Genomic DNA, 16,636 nt, shown 5'->3' on the forward strand with positions numbered 1-16,636 from the left:
CCGAGAAATCTGCAGCAACTGTGTGATGCTATTATGTCAGTATGGACCAACATCTCTGAGGAATGTTTCCAGCACCTTGTTGAATCTATGACACCAAGAACTTAAAAGGGGGTCCAACCCGGTACTGGCAAGGTGTACCTAAAAAAGACACCAATGAGTATACTGTAGTTGTTTTCTATTATAGGGTTAACTAATGAAATACAGCATGTGCCTCCTCCTATCCTATCAGCACAAGAGGCGGAGTTTCTCCATCAGACTGGAAACATGTAAACACATCGCCGCTGCTCACACCGGCCGCTGCAGTACATGCTTGGCCTTATTGATCTGTTCTCAAGAGGTAAACTATGGATAATATTTACAGGTTCCCCGTTTTCTTTGAGTGCCACAGCCTGACAGAGGAGCAGGTGAAGCGGGTGCAAACATATTTGCGTATTCGCCGCAAATCTGACGGAGGAGAGAGCGGCAGTCTGAGCAGGGTGGATGATAAAACCTACAGCATTGCTTTCAGATATCAGAAGGGTAAGTCATTAAACACAACACGTTAATGATTAACTCATGTTTACAATTGTGTCGCGAGCGGTCGCGAGCTGTGTATTAATGTGGGTGGTCAAAGGAGCACCCATTTGAACTATAAAGTAAATGCATCAACTATAGCCTATTAATTAAATTTATTCGCCTGTAGAATGAAATGTGAACTGTATGTGTAGGCAGCTATTGTAATAGCCTAATGTGTTAAACTGTCTATGACCCCACTGATTCGACAGGAAATCTGCGGGACTGGGTCCTAGACAGCAAAGGCATTTTAAGTTTCACTTTCCCGAGAAGGTGAAACTTAAAGGGTAACTCCGCACATTTTAAAAATTCATACACGACACTCCTACGGTCTGAATAAGTCCAAAAAAATATCAGTAAACAGAAACAAATCTCCCACTAATTCCAAAACATAGAGTAGTAAAACTTAAATTTGTGATGTCGTCAAATATGCAACCAGTGGATAGTGTTGTGTGGTGGCAAAACAACTTCGTCACACTGCGGTCACAGTAGGGGCAACACATATCACTAGGTGAGAAGTTCAGTTTCATCAAAACAAGTAACCTTAGAACACGGGTATACAAAACATGCAGAACACATTATTGGTTGAATACCAAAATTTTCCATTACAGTTGTCTGCTTTGTGTTAAAATGAAAAGGCCCAAATTGTGGCCATCTTTGGAGGCGATCTCTGTTTAGTCCTGGCAGCAAGAGGTAAAAAAAAAAAAAAAAAAATCCTTTGTCAAATCCCACTCGAGCCCCTCTCCCATAGAGTACAACAGCAAAAGGGGCGGCCATTTTACATTCAATTCAGTGCAGAACACAGAAAATATACCTGACAGCGAGAGGTGAAAACAAAACCCTTGGTCAAATACGACCATATAAACTTGAGCCCCTCTCCCATGGAGTACAACAGCAAAAGGGACGGCCATTTTAGATTCAGTTCACTACAATAAAACACAGAAAATATACCTGACAGCAAGAGGCAAGAACAAACACGACCTTATAGACTCGTGGGCCTACACAAATTAAGTGACACAGGAAAATGTTATATTTAAATTAAAGTATGAACACAGCGCTAAAACATGGATATTGCTATGAGAGCAATTTTACTTATCTCTCCAATGGAGTACAACAACAAAAGGGGAGAGTAGTGATGACCAAATGAGGCCTCATGAACCACTGTCTTTATTTTCTGAAGCCACCAGATGGCGCTGTCTGTTCAGCAAAGGTTTGAAAGCACACTTAATTGCAAGTCCTTCAGCCTTTATCTTTAAACCAAGAGTGCCATCTGGTGGGGTGAGAAAATAAAGAAACTGGTTCATGAGGCTTCATTTGGCCATCACTAGGGAGAGGTAAGCCGTGGGGTACCCCCAAAGGTGAACATAGGGGTACAGAATCTGAGTCAAACGTTCCACATATTGACTGCGGAGGCCTAAGCGTTTCAGGTAATAACAACTGAAACAAATTTTGTGTACATTTTGTGTACAGTAATGTACATTTGACTTTGTTACACATATTACTGCTGTATAACTGACCCTGTTACATAAAGACTGAAGCTGCTCCACAGACAATGAATTGGGAAAGATGTTACAGAATAGATTACACTGAGATAGGGATGCACAATATTGGATTTTTTATCTGATATGCCGATCTATAACAATTTATTTGGCTAATATAATATTTGACATCCCAATTTTGACTTATCAAGTTTGTTGGCTTTGAAAGAAAGTAGCTCATGTCCACAAATATTCAGTAGACTTTATAGACCGAATCGCCAGCCGAAATCCTATAGAAGTTTTGTGGATATGACTTTACACAGCACAAATATGAAAAGACATGTTTGTGCATAGTGAAATATTTGTTGAACATGGTACACATTTGCAGATTGTCATTGGTCGGTCACAAATAAGAAAATCCAATACAAGCTTTCCAATGATTATACTTCACATTTGTGGATTGTTTTTTTTTTTATTTTATTTTATTTTTTTTCCAGATCTGCTGTGGTAGAAATTGGACAAAATTACGCTAACAAATACAAAGGAAGTCACAAATGTCCCACAAACTTACACACAAACTGACCGGAAGTGATCCAAAAATGTGCAAAACCAGTTCACATTTGTAAAACCTGTAACGTTTTAAGCAAAATTAAAGTACCTGGTTACAGAGTAAGTTATGCACATCAATCTATATTTTCATGGACATGACTTTACACAAGACAAATGTAAAAATAAACATGTTTGTAGATAGTTTGTAGATTGTCTTGTGTGGGTTACAAATAATAAAGTCCAATAAAAACTTCCATAGATATCCCTCAGTACTCCCTAAACAGGCCACTTCATAATGTCTTCGCCATTTTGTAGTGCTGTTCAAATGTATAGTGGGAATTTTTATACCCTATATAGTGGACTCAAAGTATCCCACAATGCATTGTGAAAAGTAGTGTACAGCTGATGGTCACTAACCAATCGAGAGACAAAGTCAGAGACAAAGAATCTCATCAAGTTTGAAGCCTGTGTTTTTCTGAAATAAACAGCAATGCCCTTATTTAAAACTCACAATAACTAATGTCACATGTTCTGTCTTAGATCAGCAGAGGGTCCTGCGGAGATCTGAGCATGTTGTGGATGGTCTGGTGTTCACTGTCCGAGGCAGCCTGGAACCTCTCGCTTCCTCTCCAAGTCAGGATTTTATCGCTCCAGAACAGGTCAGCACAACATTTCTGTCATTCAGTGAAGGTTGTTTACGCACAAAATCAATTTTTATTTACAAGTTCCCTATTTAATGCCATCATGTAACACTGAAGAGGTTTTATACCGCATCATAAACTCTGTACATTCATGTATATGTTCATAAACCAATAGTAAGCTCTTACAATCCAACTGTTTCTATGCAACCAGGACCAGTGAACTGTTGTTATCATTATCTGGATATCTCCTTTCAACAGAGCCCACAGTCCATGCCTGCCTCAACACCTCCACCAAGTGGTGAAGAATACAAACTACAATTTGATGCTTACCTCCTTCGTTACCTTAAGGAATGTCCCAAGGCTGTGAGAAAACTACAGACAGAACTCGCCTCTGTTTCCTGCTCTGCTCAGCTTTACCCAGAGGAGGAGAAAGTTTTAGTTTTCCGTTTAGCTCAACCTGGTGCTGCAGATGATGTTAGCAACTGGAAAGCAGAGGTAGACAAACTCTTTGATGGCTACCTGTGCCACTATGAGTTAGACCCTCACAAGGTCAAAGCTTTGCTTCAGTCCTGCAGCTCTCCTCAGACCACAGATGAAGTAAAGGTGTACAGCGAGGTTGGGATGGCTGTTGTTGTTGGGGAATGTTCCCAGGTGAATGCCAGGTTGGCGGAAGTAGAGGACAGGGCAGGTTTTAGTATGAAGCAAACCAGCATTTGTCGAGTGGGAGAGTCCAAGCTTAGTCTCCTCTGGAAAGAGATTGAGCACAGTTTGGGACGAGATTTTCCAGGCCTGAAGGTCACGCAGGGAGCTGCAGGTCAGTTAGTTTTGGAAGGTTCTGCAGAGGAGATTCTTAAGGCTGGTGAATGGATCTCTGATCAGGAGAGTTTGGTGTTAGAAAGGACAGTTCCTGACATGAGCCCACATTTTTTGGCCTTCTTGAGAAAGGCATACGGAGGTCCAGGGGTGCTAGGTGACTTTTTAGGGGTTGGTGACAAGGTGGAAATAGAATTATCAGACACAGAGCTGCGGTTCTTCTCCCTCTCTGCTGATAAACTGGATGACACAGAAAAAAAACTGCATGAAGTATTCAGGGAAGTCAAGATTGACGTTCCTAACTGCTCTGCTGTGCCATCTGAGCTTCGGGAAAAACTTAAATCCAAGACAAAAGAGATAAACCAAGGCCAATACAGGGCTCAGGTCGTGTTTGGCTCAGACAGCACAGTGTGCTTATTGGGCCACACAGAAGAGGTTGAAGAGCTGAGTGAAGCCGTTGCACAGTTTATTTTGGACCAGTCTAGTGTGCAAAGCATAGTCCATGTGCCTTTCTCAGAGTTAGCACAAGAGTTGCCACAACTACTGGAGCTGCATGGTTTTGATTATTCAGGGGTCACCTTAAATCCTTTAATGTCTTCCTCTGGGCCCACAGTGGTGCTTGAGGGTGAATCCAGCAAAGTGACGGAGGTCAGAGACAGGCTGTATGAATTTCTGGACTTAATTCTTCAGGATAGAGTAACCATTGACTCGTTAGGTACCGTAAGATCTACCCAAAGCCCCACTGGGAAAGATGAACTTCTTAGTTTTGCACATAATTTTTCATCTCTGAGTTTAAGTGAAGAAAACACAATGGTTGCTAGCTACAGCCTTTGTGACGGGCTCCAGGTGTTGGTGTGTCAGGGTGACATCACCAAACTGGAGGCTGATGCTCTGGTGAATGCTGCCAATGAAGATCTGGACCACGGTGGAGGTGTTGCTGCTGCACTGAGTAAAGCAGGTGGCCCTGATGTACAGAGTGAGAGCAATGCTTTAGTTAAGTATATTGGAAAAATTCCTACAGGTGATGTGGTAGTGACCACAGGGGGGAACCTAAACTGCAAGAGACTGCTGCATGCTGTTGGGCCTGTAGGTGGAAAATCAGGTGGCAAAGAAAGGATGTTGTTGGAGAAAACCATCCAGTCAGCTCTGAATTTATCAGAACTCTTGGAGTTCCAGTCCATAGCCATGCCCTGCATCAGCTCAGGGACGTTGGGTGTTCCTGTCACTGTGTGCTCTGAGGCTATTGTAACTGCTGTTAAGAAGTTTGGCAGTCAGGGAGGGAGAAGTCTGAGAAAAATCATCCTGATTGATAATAGAGGTGAGGTGGTGAAGGCCATAAAGGAAGCATGTGACCGGCTTCTTCAAGGGATGAGTACTGGAAACAGTGCACCAAGCAATCTGGGGTTCCTGTTGGGTGCTGCTGCAGAAGACACTGCAAGAGGAGCCACTGCTGAAGCTTCTGGAAATGGTGTCTGTGTAGAGATCATTCAGGGAACCATCGAGACCCAGCAGGTGAGAAACTTGTCTGAGAATTTAAGAAAGTGAATCAGGCCTGTTCAGATGAGAAATGGATTTGCTTATCTCGATGATGTCTTTATGAAGTCTTTCACCGCTGGAAAGACGGCCTTTTCATCAAACTAGGTTGTCCATGCAGCAGAAAGATGCAAATACTTTTGAAATCGGTGCCACGTTGGCTGTCACATTTGCTTCTGCGCAAGAGGCAGAAAACCTACAACTACCAGAATGCACTGCGCAAAATGCTACCTTGTCTGTTTTGACACAGGAAACAATATTGTCAACATTTTCGGCAAGAAGTAGGCCACAGAGTGACAGAATCTTGGTTTATATTTGATCAGCACTGCTTAGTCTTACAGAAGTTTTTCCAGGCTCTATTTTTACGGTACAGAAAACAGAATGGCGTCCACTTCCTGTTCACAAGAAGTGAGCGAGTGGCCAAAACAGTTACTGCAGATTCAAGGAGAAAAACTGTGTTTCGGGTCTTTCTAACTGTCTGTGTCTGGTACTGTAGACTACCCAATTTGGAAATCTATATAAATATGACTAGAAGTTCCTGTTAACAAGGACAACCACTAGAAATAATCTGAAGGAATGAGAAACTTAGATAATTTACATAAACTGGTGTGTTAAGCCCCACCACATCTCTTGCTCTCCGTCTAGGTGGATGCTGTGGTGTCACCCATGGTTGGTCATGATCCTCTCTCTACCCGTGTTGGAAACACTTTATTCAGTATGGTTAAATCCCACCTGACTGCAAGGTTCAGGGAAGAACGAGGAGAAGAATCAGAGCCTGGTGACGCAGTCCTGGTGGAGGGCTTACCTGAACTTCCATCTAGTGCAGTGTTCTTCCTCAACCTCGTCCCCTGGGATGATGACCCATATGGAACTGCAGTACAGGTGAAATAGTGGAGGACTCTTTTCAGCTGTGTCTTAACTAGTGATGGCCAAATGAAGCCTCATAAACCACTGTCTTTATTTTCTGAAGCCACTAGATGGCGCTGTCAGTTCAACAAAGGCTTGAAAGCACACCTCATTGCAAGTCCTTCAGCCTTTATCTTTAAACCAAGAGCGCTATCTGGTGGGGTCAGAAAATAAAGAAAGTTTATCATGAGGCTTCATTTGGCCATCACTAGTCTTAACTTCTTGTTTTAGGATCAGTTTTCTGCATCATATTATAGTATTTCTTGTGTCTAGCCTTAAAAATCGTTGAATTCTGACCTATTCCAGGTCCTGAGATTGGCCATCATCAACATCCTAACTTCCTGTGAGAGGAGAGGGTTTGAATCTGTCGCCTTCCCTGTGCTCGGTGCTGGGATGGCCCTGCGTTTTCCTGACAGCGTGGTAGCCAGGGTTGTACTGGAGGAGGTTCGTGAGTTTGAATGGAACCGAGCCAGTGGAAAACCATTCCTGGTCCGTATTGTCATCCACCCGACTGACAACGAATCCAGTGAGGTAATGGAAAAGCATTGTACCATAAACATATTTCAGTGCTTGAAATATCACTTGCATATGCACAATAGTGGATGTAAAATTTGAGCTGTGCACATAATTCTCAGCTCTGTACATCGGAGCTGTCATTAAGGTATGTCAGGGTTTTTCAGTTATAGTTATGAATGCAGCAAAAAATAGCAATGCTTATACAGAAACAGAAAAAAAGAGCTATCAATGCTATTAATGCACAGAATCATAACACGTGTTATAACGTCATGCTTGCCATATGGAACCTCATGACATTTTTCTTGGGGGTCAAGTATTTAGAAAAATACATTGGACATGGCAATGGCAATCATTTTTACAACAGTAAAGTCAATAAAATAGCATATATATATTATAACAAAATAGGCCTGATGGGCCTGATATACATGATAATACATGGATTTTCTTAAGTGCGGCATGGTGGTACAGAGGTTAGCATTGGCGCCTCCAGGGGCGGATCTAAAAAAATATTTATGGGGTGGCAAGAGGGGGGCAGGAATTTTTGAGGGGTGGCAACATATGGCAGATGTATTTAAATCACAGTTATCACAGTTTGATGAGAAATAGTATGTTCACACTACATAAGGGCAAGGGCTGCCATTTACAAACTCATACAGACAAACTTAATCTCATGCAATCAATGTCTTGCATTTGAGGTTTCATGTGAAACAGTTCATATTAGGAATAAGTGTTGAAGGAGGTTCAACAAACTCTGAGTCTAACCCTGAACTCTGAGTTGATTTACCCTGAGATAGGAAACTCTGAGTTAGCGGTTCCAGAACAGCTGATCTGAGTTAGTTTAGTCAACTCTGAGTATGTTCACTCACAAATAAAAGACAGCGCCTCCAGTGGATGTAGAGATATTAGTGCATGTGTAGCAGACGGTGCACATTTATCTTTAAAAGAAGAGCCTGAGTCAGAGCGAGGAAAGTGTAAATAAGTTAACCATAAAGTTAATAAAAAAGTTTATTCATCATTTATCAGACTTACATTTCCTTAATGAAGCTAAAGTGGTGGAATCTGACTGTGTATCAGGCTGTAGATGCATTACATTATATTAATAATATATAATAATATATTTGTTCAGATATAATCTGATGGGGAAAAACACAGGAGGCAGAAGATTTAAAACATATAGGCTAGGCTATAGATCAAAGACATAAAGACATGACTGTAAACTCACAGTCTGACCCAGTAATAATATGTTTGGTGATTTGCACTTGAAAAGACGTTGAGGTTAAAATACAGTAGATTTGAAAATGTTGCATATCTATTTGTATCTTGACTCAACAGCATTCAGTGACTTTATTTCAGCTACAAATGTAGTAAACTTAAAGACACTGAAATGCTGCACCATTGCTCACTCAGAAATATTAACACATAATCCCCAATATTAGGCTATAGGAATTATGTTCCATCAGTCCAACCAATGACGTCAGTGATAGAGATCATTAGTCATTGATACTACGTGTCTAAACCTTCATACCGATTTTTAAAATTTAAATAATTAGACCTACACATTATGAGCAATAAACATTTGGGAGCTGCTCTAACAGACTGACAGTCTGATCCTTGTGCACAGTGTTATAAAAAATAATAAATATAAAAAGGACAGAGGTTTGATTCTGAGTTGAGGGTGAATTCTCGCTGTGTAATATTTGAATGGAAAGACAAAAACTGATGTCCAAAGAAGTGATTGATGTGCATAAATTCAGTAACTTAACACAGTCCTGAGAAACAAACTAATATCCAGCAGGATTTAGACTGTGACAGACAGTTAAATCTCCGCTAATTAACACGCTTCGATACAAGCTTTGACACGGACTGAATGAATGAGGAAATGAAACAGCGTGTAAGAGGGAGGAGACAGAGAAAAACCTAACCTGCTCACAGACTCAGTTGCCATGGTGATTGACTCAGAGTTTGATTTACCTCTCTTTCTGGAACTGAAACCCCAGAGTTTCCCTCATTTCAGGGTTAACATACTCAGAGTTTTCACTAAACCCGCTTTCTGCAATAGGCTGCCCCTCTGGCTCTGCTCAGTTTTCCAAACAAAGCAGTCTCTTGCCGCTCTGGTGTTATCTCGTGCTGCAGTCGGACATTGGAGATTCGCGCTCGTAAAAAGGCAAATTGGCCATAACTTTTCATTGAAATCATTGCTGCCAACTGGGGTGGCAGCAGGGGTGGCATGGCTTTCTTTTAGGGCGGCAGTTGCCACCCTGTGCCACCCCGGTAGACCCGCCCATGGGCGTCTCACAGCAAGAGGGTCCCTCGTTTGAACCCAGGGTTGGGGACTCGGATCACATGGTGGGGAAGCTCTTCTGTGCAGAGTTTGCATGTTCTTCGCGTGTCAGCGTGGGTTTACTCCAGGTTCCTCCCACAGTCCAAACAAAAGCAGGTTAGAGGTTCAAATAACTAATCTTACTCTTAAAAACAAGTTGCCTCCCTAAATGCAGCACAAAGCGTTACAGATCGCCCTTTGTCCCGTCTGCTATTGCTTATCTTAACCAGCAGTGACTATTAATGTCCATGATTTACCCCTGACAGTGTGTGATTCTGGATACTGTGTGTTCTGTTTTGTAAAGTCTTGTTGTACTCATGACTGCTGTCTGTATCTCAAATTGCCCCTCTGCGACATTTAAGTTTACCACAACTCACCTCACCATACCATACCATACCATACCATACCTGACAGGGCCTCACCTCACCTCACCTCACCTCACCTCACCTCACCTCACCTCACCATACCATACCATACCTGAACTGACCTGAGCTGACCTACGCTCACCTCACCTCACCTCACCTCACCTCACCATACCATACCATACCATACCATACCATACCTGAACTGACCTGAACTGACCTGAACTGACCTGAGCTGACCTCACCTCACCTCACCTCACCTCACCATACCATACCTAAACTGACCTGACCTTACCTTATCTCACCTCACCTCACCTTACCATACCATACCATACCATACCATACCATACCATACCATACCATACCATACTATACCATACCATACAAGACCTGACCTGACCTGACCTTTATACCTTGGGTAATGCTATTGTGTGCAATTAATTTTGTGTCAACAATACTTTTATGAAAGCCACATCTATTTTTACAAAATGATTACGTGTAATTCTCACAGTTGATTGTTGTTGAAGTAATTAATCTGTATAAACACTTGTATTCTCAAAGTGTTTAGCAATAAACATCAGCTAACATTTTTCCTGTATCATGAGTATGTACTGAAATTGGCATAAATCCATGTACTTTGTTGTCTCTGCAGGTCTTCAGGTCTGTCCAGGAAGATTTACAACTCAAAGGATTCACAAAAGATGTTCACCAACCAGACAAAGGTGGGTATAGATACTATATGACAGCAAAGAATTGTAATTCGGCCCTGAATTACTGTTACTGTTGATTAAAAAAAAGCACAAGAAAGCTACTCCTGAAAGCTACAGAACCTTAACCAGCAACATATATACCTAACAGAGACATTATTTTCTTCTAGTGTCAACTACAAGGAGGATCATCCTGTTGGGGAAAACTGGATCTGGGAAAAGCAACCTAGCTAACACCATATGTGGAGAGAAATTGTTCACCACAAACCATACCCCCAACTCTGGAACGCAAGAATGTCAAGCAGAAACCAAATCCGTCAACGGAAGAAGCATCACAGTGATCGACACTCCTGGTTTCTTTGATGCAGTCCGGTCTGAGGAGGAGCTGAAGCCTGAGATAGTGAGGTGCATCACAGAGTGCGCTCCTGGGCCTCATGCTTTTCTCATTGTGCTTAAAGTGGAGAAATTCACAGAGCACGAGCAGGCTGTAATCACTAAAATATGCCAGTATTTCTCTGAAGATGCTTTAAAATACGCTGTGATTGTCTTCACTCATGGTGACCAGCTCCCTAAAGGAACGAAGATTGAGGAGTTTGTCAGTCAGAATGAGAATCTGAGTGATCTGGTGAAGAAGTGCGGCGGCCGATGCCATGTCATAGACAACAAATACTGGAAGAACAAACCGCAGAACAACTACAGGAGCAACCAGATCCAGGTGGAGGAGCTGCTCAACACAATAGACAAGATGGTGATGGAAAACAATGGAGGCTACTACACCAACAAGATGTTTCAAGAGGTGGAGAAAGAAATACAGATTGAGGAAGAGCACATAAAACAGTCATCAGAAAACATGCCACCGGAGGAGATCAGAAAAAAAGCTCAAACTATAGTGTACAATAAAGTTTTGATCAAAGTGGCAGGTACTACAACAGGAGCATTGTTAGGAGCGTTTTTTGGCATAGCAGCGATGGTTGGATTAGTTATCACAGTTTTGAATAACTGCACATTAATGAAACTTGTGAAGAAAGTTCCAGCATTAGGAGGGGCAGCAGCAGTAGGAGGAGGAACAACAGGACTGGCAGTTGCTGGAGGGGTGTTGGGTGTGGCTACCACAGGCATGGCTTTAACAGGAGGAGTAATAGGTGGTAATATTGGACTTGAGGCAGCTGAGAGAGCAAAAACTCCATGGGAGGCAGTAGAGCTGGCAGCTAATGATGTCATAAACAAAGCAGAAGCTACTCTCAAGCTCAAATAAGAAGCAGTGTGTAGAATTTAGTGTAAGTTTTTGGCCGGGAGCCAAACTATCTGCAGCCCGTCACGAAGGGTCGGCTTATTACCAGGGTTCTGAATTAACTTTTTTGATCACCAGCCAATGTGGCTGGTAACTCCAGCACCAGCAACACCAGCCAATCAGAATTTCCACTAGCCAAATTTTTTCCGGTGAAAATAAGAGAGATAATGAGTGCCACTGAATGCATTTGATCATTTTATTAACATTGTTGGCATGAAAAACGCACAGAAAATACAATACATACAACAAAATATACACAGAAAGTGCAGACATTTCATTTCTGAATCAAATGTCTTCAGAGCTCTCTGAACTAATTTCTTCAGAGCCCCCATCTGAATCTGAGCCACCCTCAGTTCCTTTTGTTCGGTGTTTGTGCACAAACTCAGGCCTGCGTGAGCGCAAACTGTCAGCATGCCAGATGTCAGTGGCTTTGCTTGGATCAAAGTCTTTGATGTCAGGTGAGCACAACTGAGTTTTAAGGAGGTCAGGGAGGGTCTCACCTTTCAGGCGTGAGCGCCTGTCACTCTTTACCTGCTTCATAACACTGAACCCTCTTTCACAGTCAGCTGTAGTTGCAGGGATGGTGAGGAGAACATCAAAAAGATTAAGGACGTCAGGACACCGATGGCGCAGCATTGTGTTCACAGTAGGCCAGGTCTTCTCAAAGGTTCCTGTAGCAGGGTCAGACAGACAATATGCATTATGCACTTGCAAAACAAATTATACATTTTCAAATGCAACTTTCCTGGCTTAACATTTTTCCTTATTCCGTCTGAAAAGGCGAGCTCGAGCTTATGGGCCATGCAGTGGATCCCCAGCACATATGGTCTGTCTGCACACAGTTTTGTAACTACACCATTGTTTACTCCTGTCATTACAGATGCTCCATCTGTGGTGAGGGCCACCAGCTTGTTCTTCCAATCAGTGCTGACTTCACTGTCCATTATACTGCACACAGCTTCAGCTATATTTGTAGCATCTGGCTTTGAGACAGCTTTTACCCCGACAAAATCAGCTTTGACCTTCCGTCACTGGCACTCCTGACGTAGACCATCTCTTCTTCCATCACTGCACTGTCCAGGGATCCATCTGACATGACCGAGATGAACTTGCCGTCTGATAATCTTGCCCTCATCTTTCTTCTCTCATCCTCCGCTATGTAGTGTATGAACTCTTGCCTGGTGGTCATTTGTGTATGTCTCTCCTATCTTCAAGCCCTTCTTCCTGTCCACACTGAAATTAATTTTCGGGTAAATGAAGCCACTGTTATCACCTACAACACAGTACATTTCGGTGAGATTTTTTTCTTTTTGAATCCCACAAACTTAAAGTTCCAACTGCATCTATGGAAGCATGTACTTCATTCTGTATCGCATTAAATGCACTGATTCTGAAACATGAATAGTAACGTTAATTCACTTACTCACACATCCATGTGAAGTCGGTGAAAGGCCTGCCCTTTTTTCCGATGGCGTGGGCATTTCGAAAAAGTAGCTGCATCTTCTCCAACTCAGACTTCTTCAATAAAGCAAGGCTTCTCCCAGCAAGGCTCTCTTCGATACGACCTGTCTTGGCGGTTTTAATCCTTTGGCTCTCCTGATGACTTTGGGCACTCTCATGGTCCTTTACTGCCTCGACTTTAAAATTATTAGTTCCCACCACGAAATTGTTTGTTTTGTTTTTTTTCCCTTCACATACATGCGGCAGTCCTGACAAAACATGACGTTACTTTCTTGATCAAACACAAGCCATTCACGACCCGTCAGCCATTTGGCGTTAAACTTTCTTTTTTTTGTTTCGCACACTCTGTCGCCGATATCCTCATCTCCTGCATTCTTCCTCTTCTCGCCCACAGAAGTCTGTCCCAACCACCGCCGCATTTAGTTTAACTTTACTTTAGCTTTAACTTTAGCTCCACTGTTTTTAGCTAACTCCCTGCTCTCGCTCCGCTCATTTCTCGCGCTGGTTGCACTGCAGAGTGTAGCGTGAAATACCATGCGCACAGCCAATGGGCCCATGAAACGTCATCACGTAGCATTACGGCACAGTGTTCATGGTAAATGTAGGAAGTGCTGCCAGGGGGACAAATGACAGAGAACAGAACCTATTGCCTCATGGATCACCGGCCAAACTGGCTAGTAAGTTTTTATTAACACCCACCAAAATGAATTTTAACCCGCATTTGGTGGGTTGGCGGGTATTAATTTAGAACCCTGCTTATTACAGTGCCTTACGTGAGAATGCTAATGGCACTGCCTGGATGCGGTCTTAATTTTGTCCATTTTGGGCTACTGTAGAAACATGGCAGACTCCATGGACGAGGACCCGCTCCTTATGTAGATATAAACAGCTCATTCTTAGGTAACAGAAACACATCTCTTTTATTTCTTTTTTTTTTTGTTGCATTTTTGAGGATTATTTAACATACATGGAGAAAATGTGGAAAAAAGACAGTACATAAATACATACATAAAACATAAACAGAAAAGTTGGCAATATCAGCAAATAAACGACAATGATATAATGATAATAAATTAAGAAATTTAAAAAAGAAAAAAAAATCAAATTACTTATTAGCTGCTAAATGCTCCACTGTGTTCACTAGCAGGAAGGTAGAAGCTAAGTTAATAAGAGTGTGTGAACCATAAAACCCAAACAAGCTTAAAGGCTCCATAGAGCTGAGGGGAACTGCTGGGTTGGGAGATAACTCTTTGTAGGTTTGACACTTTGAGTGACGACTTTCACGTCATGAGAAGTCACTTGATCCATTGCACAAACTGAATAGTGCAGCTTTAACTAAAGGGAAGAATGTTTGGAGCTGAGAACCAATTAAATTGAGACAAGCAGTGACTCTGAAAGGTGTGGCGGGAAATGTTCATGTTGTTCATAAATGTTGTCATTTATAGATGATATAAAAATCATTATAATATGTATATGTATATTGTAATGTCTAAAATAAATGAAAATGATAAGGATTAAAGCATCTGATAATGTTAAATTATCTAACCGTGGTGGTTTGATTGTGGGCTTTCCAGAACTTTAAGGTGATGGATGATTTCCTTTTTACCCCCTGACCTGTTTCTCTATATTATACCATTATTTTATGCCATTATTTGTTTGTTATAATTCTGTTGACAACAATAAAAGCACTTATTGTTTACACGCTTTCTTAATGTGTGTATTTTGTTTTATTTCCGGGCTGTATGTCTGATTAGTTTACCCTACACCTGCAAGCTGTGACCAGTAGGGGGCTCTCTAAAGCAAGACAAATGCTTTGTTTAATCAGGTGCCACTGAGACATGTTACGTTACATACTTAAAGACAAGGCACATCAAGTGCATCAGCAATGTTGGCATTAATGAAACCTCATTGTGATTATCATACAGTGGATGCAGTAACAGGAGATTTTGTAATGTTAAACCTCTGCTTCCACAAGGAGTTCAGAGGTCACGTTTGTGGTGATAGGTACAGTTTCTCTGTTAAAGCTGCATCTGAGAAGTATTTGGTGACACAGGATATTCAGATGTGCAGTGGTGAAATGTAACTAAGTGTATTTACCTAAGTACTGTAATTAATTAATTTTTTTTTTTTTTACTCCACTACATTTCAGAGGGACACATTGTACTTTTTACTTCACTACAATTATCTGATAGTTTTTACAAATTAAGATTTTTGCCAAAAAACATAAAAAGGATTTATAAGGATTTATAAAATCTGATGAATTAATATACCCAATAGTACATAAACGTACAGCTGAAAAAAATGAGTCAATTAATTATGTAGTTGATTAACAGAACATTAATTGTTAATAATTGATAATTATTTTGTATGGTCTGGGAGCCTGGAAGTGTGATTTTGTCAGTGATTTTTGTTTTGCCTTGCCCTGCCAACTTTTAGTTTTTGTATTTATTCCTTTATATATGTATACATGCACTCACTGTCAATTTTAATGTCTTTATTTATTCAAATTGTATTTTATTATTTTGACTGTTCTTTGGTGGAGTGAGACTGGTACTATACTCCCTCTTATACTTTTGTTAGTCAAGACTGAATGTCTCATTTGACATCTATATCCGTCACGTACCACCCTCATGAAACCAATAAAAATTTGAATTATAAATTAAAAAAAAGAAAATTAATTGGCAACTATTATGATAAATATTTAAGTCATCTTTATTGATTTTTGAATCATTTTTGATTATTATTAGATTTTTGAGAATTATCTTTGTAATTCTCTTTTAATTGGTTTACAAAAGCAATATAAACATATATAAACAAAATCCACAACCAGTTGAACATAAAGACCTTGAGCAAAACAAAACAAAAAAAAGTATTAATTCATATAAAAAGTTTTACGAGTATTAACATGAATAAAAATCATACTATAAAGAGAACAAATAACAAATAAATACATTGTTGAATTAAGACATACACATAGAGACAGTGGAGGGCTACTGATCACACCACAATGTGTTTCTAGTACTTATTCAGACACAATCAGGTCTAATGCTTGAGACATACGCTAACCATTTTGTCCAGTTCTCAATAAAAATTTTATTTAAGCGAAGGATCTGAATACTTCCTCTGCCACTGCAGATGTGTCTATATACCATACCTGAATTACACAGTTATTTAATTCAGCTGTCCCCAGCTTCTTTTTCACAGTTACAGAGATGGGACCAAGTCACACATGTGCAAGTGTCAGCCTTTAAGAAGTCAAAGGTCAGGACCAGCTTGTCATAGGTTCATAGGTTAAATTTTTTTTTAAATTAACCTGATGTGTGCTTACAGAGTTGTGCCCAGACTGCGCTGCAGGATTGTGACAAGATCTTCGCCGAGCTGATCTCCTCCATGCAGAGAAGATGTAGAGAGGTGAAGGAGCTGATCGGAGACCAAGAGAAAACTGCTGTGGCTCAGGCTGAGAAGCAGCAGCTGCAGCTGGAGGAGGAGATCAGCAAGCTGAGGAGG

At 41.1% G+C, this 16,636-nt stretch overlaps 1 protein-coding gene across 2 annotated transcripts; it reads left to right on the forward strand.

Annotated features, from left to right (window-relative positions):
* Positions 1-256: 256 nt before the first annotated feature.
* Positions 257-14,830, forward strand: LOC125883570 (protein mono-ADP-ribosyltransferase PARP14-like). Of its 2 annotated transcripts, XM_049567958.1 has the most exons (8): positions 257-519; positions 3,120-3,238; positions 3,479-5,545; positions 6,212-6,448; positions 6,779-7,003; positions 10,323-10,392; positions 10,548-11,173; positions 12,549-14,830. In XM_049567958.1, exons 1-8 carry the CDS (start codon positions 345-347, stop codon positions 12,564-12,566), a joined length of 3,537 nt encoding a protein of 1,178 aa, XP_049423915.1. In that variant the 5' UTR covers positions 257-344; the 3' UTR covers positions 12,567-14,830. The 2 variants fall into 2 exon arrangements, with proteins under 2 accessions (XP_049423915.1, XP_049423914.1); XM_049567957.1 differs by having other exon boundaries at positions 10,548-14,830.
* Positions 14,831-16,636: the final 1,806 nt, after the last annotated feature.

Source organism: Epinephelus fuscoguttatus, linkage group LG23, assembly GCF_011397635.1.
Source record: "Epinephelus fuscoguttatus linkage group LG23, E.fuscoguttatus.final_Chr_v1".
NCBI classification, from domain to species: domain Eukaryota; kingdom Metazoa; phylum Chordata; class Actinopteri; order Perciformes; family Serranidae; genus Epinephelus; species Epinephelus fuscoguttatus.